Source organism: Peromyscus maniculatus, chromosome 2 (assembly GCF_049852395.1).
Source record: "Peromyscus maniculatus bairdii isolate BWxNUB_F1_BW_parent chromosome 2, HU_Pman_BW_mat_3.1, whole genome shotgun sequence".
NCBI lineage: Eukaryota > Metazoa > Chordata > Mammalia > Rodentia > Cricetidae > Peromyscus > Peromyscus maniculatus.
The window spans coordinates 142,017,640-142,034,486 of NC_134853.1; the positions used below are offsets into that span (position 1 = coordinate 142,017,640).

A 16,847-nucleotide genomic window follows, 5' to 3' on the forward strand; every position below is an offset into this window, starting at 1 on the left:
GCAGTTAATTTTTTTCACTGTGGAGAAGTAGTCTGTGTTATGGTCTTGTCTAGCTGTTCACGCCTTGAAGGATGTCTGGGTAGTTTTACCCCTTTCCTGTCGCTTTTTGAGAAAGGGTCTCTTGTAGCCCAGGTTAGCCTTTAACTTACTAAGTAGCCAAGGATGCTCTTGAATTCCTGATCCTTCTCCCTCCACTTCCCAAGTGGTGAGATTATGGTTTTTTTTTTTTTTTTTTTGGTGGTGTTGGGGATTCAGCATCTTTCTGAATACTAGGCAAACACTCTGCTGAGCTACATTCCCAGTCTGTCTTCTTTCTTTCTTTTCTTCCTTCCTTCCTTCCTTCCTTCCTTTCTCTTTCTCTCTTTCTCTCTCTCTTCTTTTCTTTCTTTTTTCAAGACGGTTTCTCTGTGTAGCCCTGGCTGTACTAAAACTCTCTCTGTAGACCTGGTTAGTCTGAAACTCAGAGATGCACCAGCCTTTGCCTCCCAATTGCTGGGATTAAAGGCATATACCACCAAAACCCAGCCTTTCTTTTCTTTTCTTTCTTTCTTTCTTTCTTTCTTTCTTTCTTTCTTTCTTTCTTTCTTTCTTTCTTTCTCTCTTTCTTTCTTTTTTTTTATGAGACTGGTTTCATAGCTCAAACTGCTCAAGAACTCTCTAATGTATCCCAAGCTGGCCTCAAACCAGATCCTCCTGCCTCAGCCTTCCATGTACTGAGATTACAGGCATGAGTCATGTCTTAGTCAGGGTACTACTGCTGTGAGGAGACACCATGACTAAAGCAAGTTGGGGAGGAAAGGGTTTATTTGGCTTACACTTCCACATCACTGTTCATCAATGGTAGAAGTCATCATAGGAACTCAAACAGGGCTGGATCCTGGAAGCAGGAGCTGATGCAGGGACCATGGAGGCGTGCTGCTGACTGGCTTGCTCCCCATGGCTTGCTCAGCCTGTTTTCTTATAGAACCCAGGACCACCAGCCCAGGGATGACATCACCCACAATGGGCTGGACCCTCCCCCATCAATCACTAATTTAAAAAATGCCCTACACTCCAATCTTATGGAGGCATTTTCTTGATTGAAGTTCTCCCTCAGATGATTTTAACTTAGGTCAAATTGGCATAAAATTGTCCAGCACATGCCACCACAACTGGTGCTCACGTTTTTTTCTCCCCTGGGTAGCCTTATTTTCAGATAAGGTTTTGATGGGCTGTGGTGGTACATGACTTTACTCCCAGCACTTGGGAGGTAGAGGCAGATCTCTGAGTTTGAGGTCAGTTTGGCCTACAGAGTGAGTCCTAGGACAGCCAGGGCTACCCAGAGAAACCCTGTCTCAAAAAACAAAAGAAACAAACAAATTAAATCAAGTAAGATCTTTTATTTTCGGGGGCTGGAGAGATGGCTTAGTGGTTAAGAGCACTGCTTGTTCTTCCAGAGGTCCTGAGTTCAATTCCCAGCAATCACATGGTGGCTCACAACCATCTGTAATGAGATCTGGTGCCCTCTTCTGGCCTATAGGCATATGTGTAGGCGGAACACTGTATACATAATAAATAAAATTAAAAAAAAATTTCAAATATTGTTCCAGGAAATTGGATGCCAATGTGTGGCTTAAGGATTATAATTCAACTCAATTTAGCGTTGATGGAAGGTATTTGTCAACTGCTATCTGAGAGAATTTCTGGAGGGCCTGATTTGTAGTGTGCAGTAGTATGGACGGCAGGAAGCGGTCTTGAGCTGTAGTAGACAGAGAGCTCTGAGAAGGCATGATGCCAAGGCTTAGCTCCCCATCAGATACCCCCCCTACTGTCTGCATCCCGCTTCTCCACCTTCTCTTTCTGTTTCTTCCTGTGTCTTTTTGTCCTGTCCTTGAACGCAGAGGTGTGGACTCGCGGGCCTCAGGCATCTACTGTACATTCCTGCTCTGCTCAGGGCTTGACTTCAGCCTGTGGACGCAGCTGTGCCCCAACATCAGAGCAGAAGTCCTGGGAGAGAATGTGAAGGGTCAGTCCACGTCCTCTGGTGGCTTTGGCAGTTGCTTCTTGGCCGGTTTCTCTCACCATTCGGGTCCATGCTTCCCACTGCCGTTGGGGTCATCTGCAAACAGACCAGTCCCTAGCAATTCACGATTCATGGCGGGCAAAAGAAAGCCAAGATGCCGAGAGAGTTGTCCGTCACCCTCGCCTTCTCTGTGCGTTTCCACGTGCACTGTCACCTAGGGTCCCTGCTCTTGCTACCAGGAGGTGTGACCGCTGATCCACAGTGCCAGCAATCGGACGACACTGTTAGGGCAGAGTGATGGGACCAGACCAGATCTGACCCTTAGACTTCTCCTTTCTGTAAATTCACAGGAGCACGTTAAAAGACTGACGTGGGCAGTCTGCCTTCAGCTCAGCACCCCCAAGCTGACTGATAGTCACAGTCACCCGGAGAGCTCGGGACACCTAAAGCCTCTCAGATCCCACCAGACCTACTGACTCAGACACTCTAGGCATGTGACCCTGGCATCCACATTATGTAGGGCACATGACAGTAATGCGGGCCGTTTTGTGTCCTCAGTAGAAGTCTCTGCTCTTCCCTAGGCTCGTAGTTGAGTGCGATCAGTTTTCCTTATATTAGCCTGTTTGTCTTGTGCCTGTGCTAACCCGGTGAGTTTAAATTTCTGATGGCTAATGACTCCCTCCTGCCATTTCATTGTCTCTGCGAAAGACTTAAGTCGTCTGCCCATTTGCATTTTTGCCTCACATTCTCTGTTGAATGCAACTGTCTCTGACATGCAGATATCGTCTCCTTGTCTGTATTTTGTCTTCCATTCCCTTCCTGGGTTTGCTGTGGTGGGGATCGAACCACGGTCTACATGCTTGCTGAGCAAGGCTGTGCAGCTAAGCCTCGGCTGCGGCTTCTTTTCTTTCCCCAGCCCAATCTTTTTATTAACTAATTTTTTGTTTATTTATACAATATATTTGTCCATTTTGGTTTGTGATATGAAGATTGACATTGACTGACTTTCCAATGTTACACCAAGCTTGCTTTTGGAAGGACAAATACCACTTGGTCATAGTATATTATGATCTTTACAAACTATTGGATTCAATTTATTAAAGTTTTAAAAGGCTTATTTTGTTTGTTTGATTTGGTGTTTTTTTTTTTTTTTTTTTTTTTTGTTTGTTTGTTTTGTTTTTTGAGACAGGGTTTCCTCTGTGAGTAGTCTTGGCTGTCCTAGAACTCACTCTGTAGACCAGGCTGGCCTCGAACTCAAAGATCCACCTACCTCTGCCTCCTGAGTTCTGGGATTAGAGACGTGTGCTACCACCATCAGGCTGATTTACTTTGTTTTTAATTATGTGTATGTGTGTGTATTTTTAATTATGTGCATATGAGTGCAGGTGCCAGCCAAAGCCAGAAACAGTGGTTCTCTCTCCTCCTCCCCTTCCTCTTCCTTCTCCCCCTGTAGATGTAACCAACTGTCTTATTAAATAAGAAACACAGAACCAATGTAAAAGAGAAAGCCAAGAGGTCAGAGCTCAGAGCTAAAATCTCACCCTTCCTCCTGTGGTGTCCCAGCTTCCCGAAAGAGAGCTATTTCCTGTCTGTCTGTCTTTTCATAGTCTTTTGTTCTGCCTTCTCATTGGTTGTAAACCTAAACACGTGACTGCCTCGTCACTGTCTGTATGTACAGCCCTCTAGGTCTTAAAGGCATATGTCTCCAATGCTGGCTGTATCCCTGAACACACAGAGATCTACCTAGCTCTGTCCACCAAGTGCTGGGATTAAAGGCGTGCCTCATACAACAAGTAGGGACATGTCTTAGCCTCTTCAGTTTTATGGAGAAGGTTCGGCGGAATTGGTATTACTTGGAAAGAGGCAGCGGTGCTGAGAACCAAACCCAGAGCCTTGCACACAGTGGGCAGGCCCTCTTCCACTGAGGCTCATTCTCAGTCCTGGCTATCACTTCTTATTTAAATGACTGTTGGAATTCAGCAGTGAAGTGGGGGTGTGCCTACAATCCTAACACTCAGGAGATGGAGGCAGGAGGATCAGGAGTTCAAGGCCATCCTCTGCTACATAGCGAGTTTGGAAACAACTTGGTCTATGTTAGACATTGTGTCAAAAACCAAACCAAACCAAACCCCTAGCAATAAAGTCACCTCAGCCTGTAATTTGCTCTGTGGAAAGATTTTAAAGTTTAATTAAATTTTAAAAGTAGTTGTTAGGTAGCACACAACTTTAATCCCAGCAACTCAGGAGGCAGAGGCAGGCAGATCTCTGCCAGTTTGCTTTACTTAGTAGATTCTAGGACAGCCCAAGGCTACATAATAAGACTCTGTTTAAAAACAAAAATAAAAAATAAAAAAATTAGGCCAAAACAAAGAAAAGAAAATCAACAAAATCCATTTATTATCTGGTGAATATGCTGTGGTATAATTTCCCCCATTTATTTTGTTTTGTTCTTGTTTTTTGAGATAGGATTTCACTATGTAGACCAGACTGACCTTGAACTTGTGGCAATCCTCCTGCCTCTGCCTATCATGTGCTGGGATTAAAAGTATGTGCTTCTATGCCAACTTCTCATTCCATTGATGTATGTATGTATGTATGTATGTATGTATGTATGTATGTATGTATTTGAGAGTACCATGGTATGCGTGTTGATGAGACGTTTCTTCTCATCCTCTTCCTCCCTTCCCCCTCTTCTCATAATGGAATTTCCTTCTGAGAAAGTCATTCTTTCCTGAGTGCTTCCTCAGCACATCCTTTATTTATTTTCATGTGTGTGGGAGTTTGCCTGCATGCACACATGCATACAGTGCCTGCCGTGACCAGAAACAGGCATCAAATTTCCTGGGACCGGAGTTATGGGTGGTTGTGAGCCACTAAGTACATGCTGGGACCAAACCTAGGGAGAGCAGCCTGTGCTTGTAACAGCTGAGCCACATCTCCAACCCCCAAACATTCTTTTTCACACAAATTAAATATGTATTACATCCTAAGGAAGGAAGGGAGGTCATGAGAGGAAAAAACCAAACAGTAAAAGTAAGGAGTCTAGAGAGGACATCTCAGTGCTCACCTTCTTTTGGCCCAGGTGTCCAGGACTGGCTTAGGAAGTGAATTTCATCTGCTTGGAGAATGTGATTGGACCTTATGTCAAGAAGGATTCTGAGGCCACCTCTAGGGAGATGGCTCTTCTCTGTAATTCTAGGACATGAGCAGAACACCTGTAGTGCACAGAACATGGTTTATCACACTTACTTATTTTTGTGTACGTGTGTACATGTATGCGTGCGTGCGTGCGTGCGTGTGCGTGTGCGTGTGCGTGTGCGTGTGTGTGTGCGTGTGTGTGTGTGTGTGTGTGTGTGTGTAGACCCTTGTGGAGGTCAGAGGACTCAGAGCTGGGTCCATCCTTCTACCTTGTGGGTCCCAGGGGTCAAGCTATCAGCTTGGCAGCAAGCTTTTACCCACTCAGCCGTCTCACCGGCCCAGTTGAAATAAGAGCTAGCAAGGCTACAAAACACATCACACAGTGCCTTCAGACAGGAGACGTAAATAATGTCCTGAAGCCATGGCTAAGGAGTCTGGCTCCAGAGTCTGAGCTCTTATCTCTGATTTACTTCTAGCAAATGTTTAATGTGTTAGAAATAACCTGCATGCCTGAATCTGTGCGGCACACAAGGGCAAGGTGGAGTTGTTGTTTGCTAATATGAAAATGGTCAAAGTGTCCCATATTTTTACTTTAGATTTTTTTAATCCTACTTCATTCATAATTCTTACAGTTCCATCTGATCTTTTGTATTTTATTTCTCCAGGTTCCCTTGCCAGCTCCATTTTTGACCCCTTTAATTCTCTTGTGGGTGCTTCAGGAGGAGTCTATGCGTTGATGGGAGGCTACTTTATGAATGTTATAGTGGTAAGCATTGTGGGAATGGAAGTTTTAAAGGCAGGATCTCATGTAGCCCAGGCTAGTCTGGAACCTGATATCTAGCAGAGGCTGGCCTCTGCTTTGATCCTTGTCTAGATTCTGGATCTTTGCCCATGACAAGCACGCATTACCACACCCTATTTCTGGACTTAAAAAACAGATTTGGTAATTTTGTTTTATATGTGTGAGTATTTCCTCTGCATGTATTTGTGAGCACTGTGTGCATACTTGGAGCCTATGGAGGTTAGAAAACGGGATCTGATCCCCCAGAAGTGGAATTACAGATGCTTGAGGGCCATTATGTGGGTGTTAGACTCGAACCCAGATCCTCTGGAGCTATTTCTCCGGCTCCTGGACTTTTTTGTTTTCTTTATAAATGAATAGTTGTTTGATTCAGGGGATCCGGATTTATCAATAGTTACTGAGTTCTTATGATCTAAGAATTGTTTGGCCACTAGAAAAGGCGACCCCCGTCCCGCTGTCATAGCCCCTTTGTGCCACGGTCACCAGCACACTGCTTAGTCAGACGTCTGTATTTTGATTTATTGAGTTGCTTCTCCCTCCCTTTCAAATAATAAACTTTCTTCCCAGGGAGCTAAAGTTCGATTAAAGACAACAGCCTAGGGCCGGCGAGGTGGCTCTCAGGTAAAGGTCCTGCCACCAAGCCTGACACGTGACGAGTTCAACCCCCTGCACCCGCATGGTGGAAGGAGAGAACCTATTCTCACATGTCTGATGATCTCCACATGTGAGGCATGGGCATGTACACACACACACAGGCACACACATTTTTTAAAATGTAATTTAAAAATAATAGCCTGGCATTTCCAGTCTCGTAAAAAAATGAAAGAAATGCTCCAATATTGGCTAAATCTCTCTTAACCCCTACTGTTAAAGAAAGAAGATGGAATAGTAAAAGACTAACCAGAAAGGCTTAGAAATATTTTACCAGACTTATTTCTCCATTTATTGACTCATTAAATATTGATTTTATGTTACTTGTATTTAACTACTGGCTAATGAAATTGTGTCATTTACATTATAAAATTAAACATTATGTTTTGTTTTGTGGTCCAAAACACAGCAGCATTGTCCTTCTCTGCTGCATTTGAAAACTTGGCTGTTGCATCTGTGGTTTGCCTTGCAAGTATTTGATGCATAAACATTGCTTTAAGCTGGGTGTGGTGGTGCACGTCTTTAATCCCAGCACTTAGGAGGCAGAGACGGGCGGATTTCTGTAGGTTCAAAGGCAGCTTGGTCTACAGAGCAAGTTCCAGGACAGCCAGGGCTACACAGAGAAACTCTGTCTTGAAACCAAAACCAAAATCAATAAACATTGCTTTAAATGAAACAGCAAACGAAGAGGGAGTCAGGTTGAGATGCCATTTGCTTATAGCTTATAGTCTTCTTATCGCTTTCTCAGAATTTTCGAGAAATGATTCCTGCCTGTGGAATTTTCAGACTACTCGTCATCATCCTGATAGGTAAGTGAGCTTTGTGAATACTTTACACCCTCAATCTACTCTTCAGCCTTCAGAAGGGCTCCTTGGGGTGCTCCACCCTACCACAAAGGACAATTGATAGTCTAGTGTTGGGGAGAACTGTCCGGTAGTAGAAATGCCTCCATGATGTGCCCGGGCAAGCTCTGGATGTGCTCTGAGCCTCTCACAATAGCCTGTGTCTTGGATTCTTTGTGCATAAAATGCCACCCTTACCCTCACTGGGATTGCTAAGGCAATCCTCAATGGTCTCTCTGCTCCTGTTCCTGCTTCCTATTTCCCATCTAACAGCCAGAATGGTCCTTCCCCAGCACCATGAAGGAAAGAAATCTCATCAGATTCATGCCACTTGTACCCAATGCCCTCAAAGTCTTCTGTCATGAAGATGTCAGTCATACGTCAAAGTCCCTGGCTCATAAGAGCCCTGAGCATCTCTCCCCAGCTCCTTCCCTGATCCCGTCACCCACCTCTTCATCCTTAATTCAAGTCCAGAATCACCTGGAACACAAGAGGCTGACTCTCAGCCTTAGTTCCTCATTCACCTGTCTAGGGTGAGCCAGAGAATTTCATCTTTAATAAGTTCCTGGTGCCAAGGGTCGTGGTTCCTGCCTGTAATCTCGGCACTCTGGAGGTCAAGGCAGGAGGATTCCTGCAAGTTTGGACCCACTTGGGCTAGACAGTAAATTCAAGACTAGCCTGGGCTCTATAGTGAAACCCCATCCTGAGCAAAAGAAGACAGGAGTTCCCAGATGATTGTGATATTGCTGATTTGGGGGAGATTTCTGCCGCAAGGATTCATGCTTGTTCTTCACTCTGTCCAGAAGATTCCTGCTTCACACAACAGCGTGACTTGCTCCATCCAGTGAAGGATTGATTCTTGGAGAGCCTCCCTGATCCTCCTAAAAAGTGACAGCCTGGCTCATGAAATGTTTGGCTTAGGGTGTAAAAGCACCTGCCGCCAAGCCTGACATCCTGAGTTCAATTCCCAGGACCCTTGTAGTGGAAGCAGGGAGCTGACTTTTTGCAAGATGTCCTCTGACCTCCATACAAGCCCTGGGCACATGGGCACACACCCACACATCCACATCCACACTTACACGCTAAATTAATTAAAAATCATATTTTAAAGGACAGCCTATTCCTGACACCCCCAATTCTTCTTCACCTTTATTTTCTCTGTAGTACTCTGTGTAACATGGCACACTGCTGTCTTTTGTTTGTTTGCTTGACTGGTTTTTGAAATAGGGTCTCATTCTGTAGAGTTGGCTGGCCTCGAACTTACAGAAATCTGCCTGCCTCTGCTCCAAGTGCTGGTATTATAGACATCAGCCAACATACCTGGCAATGCACACTCCCCTCCTCCGTCCATAGGTCAGGGCCATCGGGTCTGCTCTTTGCTCTGTGTCTACCGTGAGAATAGTGCCGTCAGATGGAAGATAGTCAGTAACTACTTCTTTGATTAATAAATCCATAAATGGGTGACTGGTAATGTCCACTTCATTGGGCTGTTATGAGAATTAACGAATTAATGAAGGAAGGGCTCTAAGAATCGCAGCTGGCACAACAGCAGAGTAAAACAAGACATCGTTGAGGCGAACTGCGAACTTCCTGCCCGATGTGGAGATCCTGGGCTTCATCGGGGTGTCTTCTCTTCCAGTTGCCTCAGATATGGGATTTGCTCTCTACAGGAGGTTCTTTGTCCCTGCAAACGGGTCTCCGGTGAGTTTACTTCTTTTCCTTCCTTCCTTCCTGTGTGCTTGAGTGTGCTTGTGAGTGTGTGTGTGTGTGTGTGTGTGTGTGTGTGTGTGTGTGCAGTACATGTACATGCACACATGAGTTCATGTTGGGTATGTGGAGATAAGAGGACAACTTTCAGAACTGGTTCTTGCATCTTTCATCCAATCTCTGTCTCCAGTCACACCATAGGAATTCTGGGATTACAGATATGCACTGCTGTATCCAGCTTTCTTTTCTTTGTGTGTGTGTGTGTGTGTGTGTGTGTGTGTGTGTGTGTGTGTGTGTGTTAGAGATAAGGTCTCTTTGTATAGCCCTGGCCATTCTGGAACTTGATCTGTAGACCAAGCAGGCCTGGAGATGTACCTGCCTCTGCCTCCTGAGTGCTGGGACTAGAGGTGTGTGTCACCAACACCCAGCCCAGCTTTCTTAGAATATTCTCTGCTGTATTCAGCTTTCCCACATGGGTTCCAGGATTCAGACTTAGATCATCAGGCTTTTGAGGCAAGAACTTTTTTTACCTGCCGAGACATCTCTCCAGCCTCAATTTCTTCCTTTTGTGTTTGTTTGGTTTTAAGAAAAAATTATTTTCCCATCAAAAAGAGTTATCATGTAATCTCAGCACTCAGGAAACTGAGGCAGGAGGATCTGGTGTTCAAGGCTACCCTCAGCTACACAGCAAGTGCTGGGCAGCCTGGGCTAATAACAACAAAATAAAACAACCAAATATGAAAAAAGGGATATCAAATAGAGGTTACAACTCCAATTTAAAGCAATCCAATATCGATTTGGAAGTTAAAAAAAATTCCTAAGGCAGATCTGAGGAGATGCCTCAATGGATAAAGAGCTTGATGAACCTGTGGGAGGACTGGAGTTCAAATCCCGGCACTTACACAAATGTCAGACAGGTCCATGGTGGCCGGCCTATATTCCCAGCCCTTAGTTAGTGGAAACTGGGATTTCCCAAGGCGAGCTGCCTAGCTAGACTACTGCAGTCACTGAACTTAAGGCTCAAGTACTTACTTCCCTGGGCATGGCAGTTTATTGTATGATATTTTCATCGTATTCTAACAATAAAGCTTGCTTGGAGTCAGAGGGTGGAGCTAGCCACTAGCTGACCAAAATTAACCATAGAGGTTTTGGAGGACTGAGGACAGATAGGAGACAGGAAGTAATAAGGTGTGACTGAGAGAGGCTCTCAGCCCTTTTGGATGGAGGAAGAGAAGATACAGGAGGTCACTGGTGGCTGCTCCCTGCTTCTCTAGTCTTTCAGGTTTTCTTTTTTCTTTTTTTTTTTTTTTCGAGACAGGGTTTCTCTGTGTAGCTTTGCGCCTTTCCTGGAACTCACTTGGTAGCCCAGGTTGGCCTCGAACTCACAGAGATCTGCCTGCCTCTGCCTCCCAAGTGCTGGGATTAAAGGCGTGCGCCACCACTGCCCAGCTCTCTTTTTTTTAATTAATTTATTTTTTAATTTTTATATGCATTGGTGTTTTTGCCATGTCGAGTCCCCTGGAACGTAATTACAGACAGTTGTGAGTTGCCATGTGGGTACTAGGAATTGAACCCTGGTCCTTTGGAAGAGCAGTCAGTGCTCTTAACCACTGAGCCATCTCTCCGTCTTACCCTGATATCTGACTCCTGATTTTTCATTGATAAAGAATAATTAGGTAAACTCTTCAATAGTGCATGCCTTTCATTCCAGCACTGAGAGGCAGAGGCAGGATGATCTTTGTGAGTTCGAGGCCTGGTCTACCTAGTGAGTTCCAGGACTAAATAGAGAGATCCTTTAAAAAAAAATAGAGAGAGACCTACCTCAATATTTAAAGTGGATAAATGGAGAATTGAGGGCAGCTTGCATATACACATGTACCCACAGACATATAAACACACATGCACACACAACTCAAATACACATACATGCACAACCAAAATTAAAAGGGAAAAATTCCTCAGGAAACCAGAGTTCGGACTGTCTGCCACTTGGCTCTCATTGTTTTTTCTGCCATGCTGGTAGCCACTCAAAAAGAGGTGACAAGGGCCTCCTCTGCCCACAGAGAATTCAAAGCAGATTGGAAAACTGGTTGTGGCGATGCATGCCTGACATATCAGCACTTGTGTGGTAGAGGCAGGAGCATCATGAGTCAGGATCAGCCTCAACTGCATCGCTAGTTCAAGGCCAGCATGAGATATATGGGGCTCTGTCTAAAATAATAATAATAATAATAGATCAATATAACAATGAAATTTTGTGTCCAAGCAAATTATAAAGCTGACGAAAGTAATTTTCAGTGGTTAGTCTTTGAATGTGGTAGTTTGTTTCTATTGTTATTTAATTCTGTGTCTCATTTCAACAGTTTATGACAACAGAGATACCTCATGGCCATTCCCACTCTGCTCTCCTGGCTGGCTTTTTATATAGAGACATCCCAAAATGCAAAGCTGATTAAGAGAAATACAAAGGAACTGTTGTTCTGTCTTGTGTGCTTAGAGAGTGGGTGAAATGACATGCTTTCTTAGGGTTGGTGGTATACACCTATAATCCTAACCCTCAGGAGACTGAGGCAGGAGAATTTCAGTCCAGCCAGGGTTATATAGCAAGACCTTGTCTCAAAGAGAAAGAAAGAAAGAGAGAGAGAGAAAGAGAAGAAAGAAAGAAAAGGAAGAAAGAAAGAAAGAAAAAAAGAAGGGAAAGAGGGAGAGAGAGGAAGAAAGAGAAGAGGGAGGAAAGAATCGGTCTGAGCTTGTGAGCTATCTCAGGATGTACCTCGCCTCCTATACAAGTCTGACAACCTATATTCAGTCCCTGAAAGCCGTGGAAAGAGAGACTCAGCCTCACAAAGCTGTCCACTGTCCTCCACATGTGCTCTGTGGCATGTGTACCCATCATAATACACATACATAATAATGATAATAACTTACATAAACAAAAAAGAAAAAGACTTTTTTTTTTTTTTTTTGAGAAAGGGTTTCTCTGTGTAGCCTGTAGACCAGGCTGGCCTTGAACACACAGAGATCTACCTGCCTCTGCCTCCTGAGTGTTAAGATTCAAGGCATGCGCCACCATGCCCAGCTTTATGTGCTTTACAACATCACCTTCTCTGGGAGAACAAAGGGTTTTGTCTTAGCCCAGAGACCCAGACTTTCCGACTATGATATTTGCACTTGAGTAGGAGATCCACAGCTAAAATACAGAATTAGCATTTCCCCCACCCATTTCTATTTTTTCCCTTTCTCTAAAGGTGTCCTTTGCCGCTCACATCGCAGGCGGATTTGCTGGGATGTCCATAGGTTACACTGTGTTCAGCTGCTTTGACAAGACGCTACTCAAAGACCCCAGGTTCTGGATTGCAATTGCTGCATACGTAGCTTGTCTCTTATTTGCTGTGTTTTTTAACATCTTCCTGTCCCCAGCAAACTGACTCACCTCTAATATAAGCCAGTTAATAAAAGTGCCACATGGGGGAAATGGAAAACTCTGTGAAGAAACACAGATATCCCAGCATATGCTAAGAGCTTTAAAAAGACGGACAGCACACGATTCATCCCTTCTAAGGGGAACTTCCAATAGGGAGGAGGAAGAAAAGACAGAAATCCAAGACTGGGTCTTCCGTGCACGGAGTGTGTATTATCCTATGACAGAGACTTGATACCCGTGGGGGATGTAATTTGGAGATTGTTTGATAGCTCCACGAGAACTGTACTATCATCCTGAGAATAAACCCTTTTCGTATCTGTGTTGGACCCTTGGTTCTTGTGGCTCTGAGGCAGAGCCTCCTGTATCCCAAGATGACCAAGAACTGGCCTGATCCAAGGAGGATCTAGAACTCTGGTCTTTGCTTACACCTCTGCAGCTGGGATTACAGGCTGTGTGCTGTCACCCCAGGGCCTCCAGGCTCTGAGCTGGCACTCCACTAACTACGCCATATTCCCTATGTCTGTCTGTCTGTCTCTCTCTCTCTAAGGATTCCTTTTTTTGTTTGTTTGTTTGTTTTTTGTTTGTTTGTTTGAAGACATGTTTTCTCTGTACAATTCTGGCTGTCCTGGATCTCAACTGCTGGGATTAAAGATGTGTACCACCACTGCCCAGCCTTCCTTTTTTTATTTTTTATGTGCATTGGTGTTCTGCTTGCATTGTGTGTCTGTGTGAGGGTGTTGGATTACCTAGAAATGGAGTTGCAGACAGTTGGGCTGCCATGTGGGTGCTGGGAATCGAACCTGAGTCTTCTGGAAGAGCAGCCAGTGCTCTTAACTTCTGAGCCATCTCCCCAGCCCCTCACATCAGACTCTGTTTGTTTGTTTTTATTTTGTTTATTTTTATTTTATGTGAATTGATGTTTTGCCTGTATGTCTGTGTGAGGGTGCCAGATGCTCTGGAACTGGAGTTACAGACAGTTGTGAGCTGCCGCGTAGATGCTGGGAATTGAACCCAGGTCCTCTGGAAGAGCAGCCAGTGCTCTCAACCACTGAGCCATCTCTCCAGCCCTCTGTTTGTTTGTTTTTCAAGACAGAGTTTCATCTGTGTAATAGCCCTGACTATCCTGGAACTCACTTTGTGTAGACCAAGCTGGCCTCAAACTCACAGAGATGCATCTGCTTCTGCATTCTGGGTGCTGGGATTAAAGATGTGAGTCTTTTGAGTAAACAGAGCACAGCTGTTTCTTGTCCTTGTTTGTTTTCAAGATTTATTTATTTTACTTTTATGTGTATGGATGTTTTGCCTGTATGCATGTATGTGTGCCACATAACATGTCTGCTGGATCCCCTGGAATGGGAGTTACCAATAGCTGTGAGCCACCTTATGGGTGTTAGGACTCGAACCTGGATCCTTTGCAAGAGCAACAAGTGCTTCAACCACTGAGCCATCTCCAGCCCCAAAAAAAGACTATTTTGAAGTGTTTTGTATGTGTGGTTGTTATTTTTTTCAACCTAGAAATGTAGATATAATTTTGTATCTTAGATGAAGACATGGGAATGCCTAAAAAATCAAAATGCAGTTGCATACTTGTGGGTTCACAGCCACAGATTCAATTAATCTTAGACTAAAAATATTTGAAAAATAATTATATCTATATAGAACATAGGTGTGTGTGTGTGTATGTGTGTGTATGTGTGCATGCATGTGTGCCACAGTACATAAGTGGAGGTCAGAGGACAATCTTGAGAAGGGAGTCAGTTCTCTTCTTCCATGATGTGGGCCCCGGGGATCAGATCTAGCAACTAGCACCTTTACCATCTGAGCCATTTTGACAGATCAGCTACCTTTAGTTTTGAGACATTATCTTTCATTGACTCTAGAACTTACCTTTTTAGCTAGATTAGCTGGTCAGCCAGCTTCTAGGATTCTGTGTCCCTCTCCCCCAGTACTGGGATTGGAGATGTGTTTTGCGATGCCTGACTTCCACTGCATGCTCAGGATTTGAACTTAGATGCTCATATGTATGCAGTAAACACTTTACCTGCTGAGCCATTTCCCCACCCCTGGGCTCTGTGTGTGCTGTGCAGATCTTTGTGTACGCATGCACATGAGTATGGAGGCCAGAGGTCGTCTTCAGTCAGTCTCCAACTTATTTTTTTGAGACAGGATCTCTCACTGAACCTGAAGTTCACTGATTGGCTATGCTGGCTGGCTGGCCCCGTCACCCTCAAGAATCCTTTTGTCTCCATCCACCAGTGCTGGGGTTACAGACACTTGCCATCATACTCAGCTTTTTACATGGGTGCTAGGCATCAGAACTCAGACCTTCATGCTTGTATGGCAAGCAGTTTACCCATGGAGCCCTCTGCCCAGGCTCTATGGATTGTTTTTATTATCACCATATTTCATAAACAACATACAGTAACAACTATTTACATTGCATTGGATGCTATAGGTAGGTGTCTTAGTTAGTATTTATTGCTGTGAAGAGACACCATGACCATGATGACTCTTATAAAAGAAAGCATTTAATTGGGACTTTGCTTAGAGTTACAGAGGGCCACTCCATGATCATCATGATGGGAAGCAGGCAGGCATAGTGCTAGAGAAATAGATGAATGCTTTATATCCTGATCTTCAGGCAGTAGGCAGAGAGAGAGAGAGAGAGAGAGAGAGAGAGAGAGAGAGAGAGAGAGAGAGAGAGACAGAGAGACAGAGAGACAGAGAGAGACAGGCAGACAGGCAGACAGACATTGAACCTGCTGTGGGCTTTTGAAACCTCAAAGCCTACCTCCTCCAACAAGGCCATATCTCCTAATCCTTCTAATCCTCAAATAGTTCCATTCCTTCTTGACTCAGCATTCAAATATATGTGCCTATGTATGAGGGCCTTCTGTGGAATATTCCTCTTGTACACTGTAAAAATTTGTCACTCAAACTGGTTTAATAAAATGCTGATTGGCCAGTAGCCAGGTGTTGATGTAACCAACCGTCTTATTAAATAAGAAACACAGAAACAATGTAAAGGAGAAAGGTCAGAGCTCAGAGCTAAAATCTCACCCTTCCGCCTGCGGTGTCCCAGCTTCCCGAAAGAGACTGGGACACTGCAGGTGGAAGATGGGACACCACAGGCGGAAGGGTGAGATTTTAGCTCTGAGCTCTGACCTCTCGGCTTTCTCTTTTACATTGTTTCTGTGTTTCTTATTTAATAAGACGGTTGGTTACATCAACATCCAGGCAGGTGGGGCGACCAAACTAAGGATGTTGGGATGAAGAAAGGTGGAGTCAGAGAATTGCTAGCCAGATGCAGAGGGAGCAGAAGGTGAACGTGCCATGCTAATAAAGGTATTGCCACTTGGTAGAGCATAAATAAGAAATATGGGTGTAGCAGGAATCTTAAAAGGTTCTTATTAATAAAATCAAACCTGAGGCCAGTTATTGGGGTGAAAGCTGGAAGATCAGAGAAGAGAACAAGCCACAGCTATCTCACCTTGCCAGTTCCTCAGCTGATCCTGTTTCCTCAGACTGGAAGCCTCGGAGTTCTCATCCAGAATGAATCTCAGCTGAACTGCTGCTCGAAGCCTGAAAGCTTAACCAGCCAAATGCTTCTAGTTTCTGGTCTTCATGCCTTATATATCTTTCTGTTTTTGCCATCACTTCCTGGGATTAAAGGCGTGTGTCACTATGCCTGGCTGTTTCCAATGTGGCCTTGAACTCACAGAGATCCAGAGGGATTTCTACCTCTGGAGTGCTAGGATTAAAGGTATGAGTGCCTCCATTTTCTAGCCTTTGTATCTAGTGGCTGTTTTGTCTCTGACCCAGATAAGTTTATTAGGGTGCACAATATTTTGGGGAACACAATACCACCACATATGGGTTAACTTAAATTTAAGAGTTAGTAATAAGCCTGATCTATCAGCTGAGCACTTAATTAATATTAAGCCTCTTTGTGGTTATGTTGGAGCCAGCAGTCAGGACAGGAAACTTCCTCCAACAAGGGCCATTCTTCAAACCACACAGTAGTCTAGAGCTTACAGGAGGATGTAAAAAGACAAGTACTATGCCATCTTGGACACAGCAGGGCCCTGGGCCCCTCCAGATAGGGGGATACTCTCAGGGTCCTGGGTGAGCCTCCCACAGACTCTGAGGGAGGATTGGACTTTTTTTTTTTTTTTTGGTTTTTCGAGACAGGGTTTCTCTGTGTAGTTTTGGTGCCTGTCCTGGATCTCATTTTGTAGACCAGGCTGGCCTCAAACTCACAGAAATCCACCTGGCTCTGCC

The 16,847-nt window shown here is 44.4% G+C and overlaps 1 protein-coding gene across 2 annotated transcripts in view; it reads left to right on the forward strand.

Moving 5' to 3' along the window:
- Rhbdl2 (rhomboid like 2) overlaps positions 1 to 12,885 on the forward strand; it is a 43,063-nt gene extending 30,178 nt beyond the window's left edge. For both annotated transcript variants that reach the window (XM_076565010.1, XM_076565011.1), the window contains exons 5-8: positions 5,806 to 5,906; positions 7,342 to 7,402; positions 9,075 to 9,136; positions 12,391 to 12,885. In XM_076565010.1, coding sequence (XP_076421125.1) covers positions 5,806 to 5,906; positions 7,342 to 7,402; positions 9,075 to 9,136; positions 12,391 to 12,570 — 404 coding nt within the window. In that variant the 3' untranslated portion in view covers positions 12,571 to 12,885. The remainder of the gene's footprint in view (positions 1 to 5,805; positions 5,907 to 7,341; positions 7,403 to 9,074; positions 9,137 to 12,390) is intronic.
- Positions 12,886 to 16,847: the final 3,962 nt, after the last annotated feature.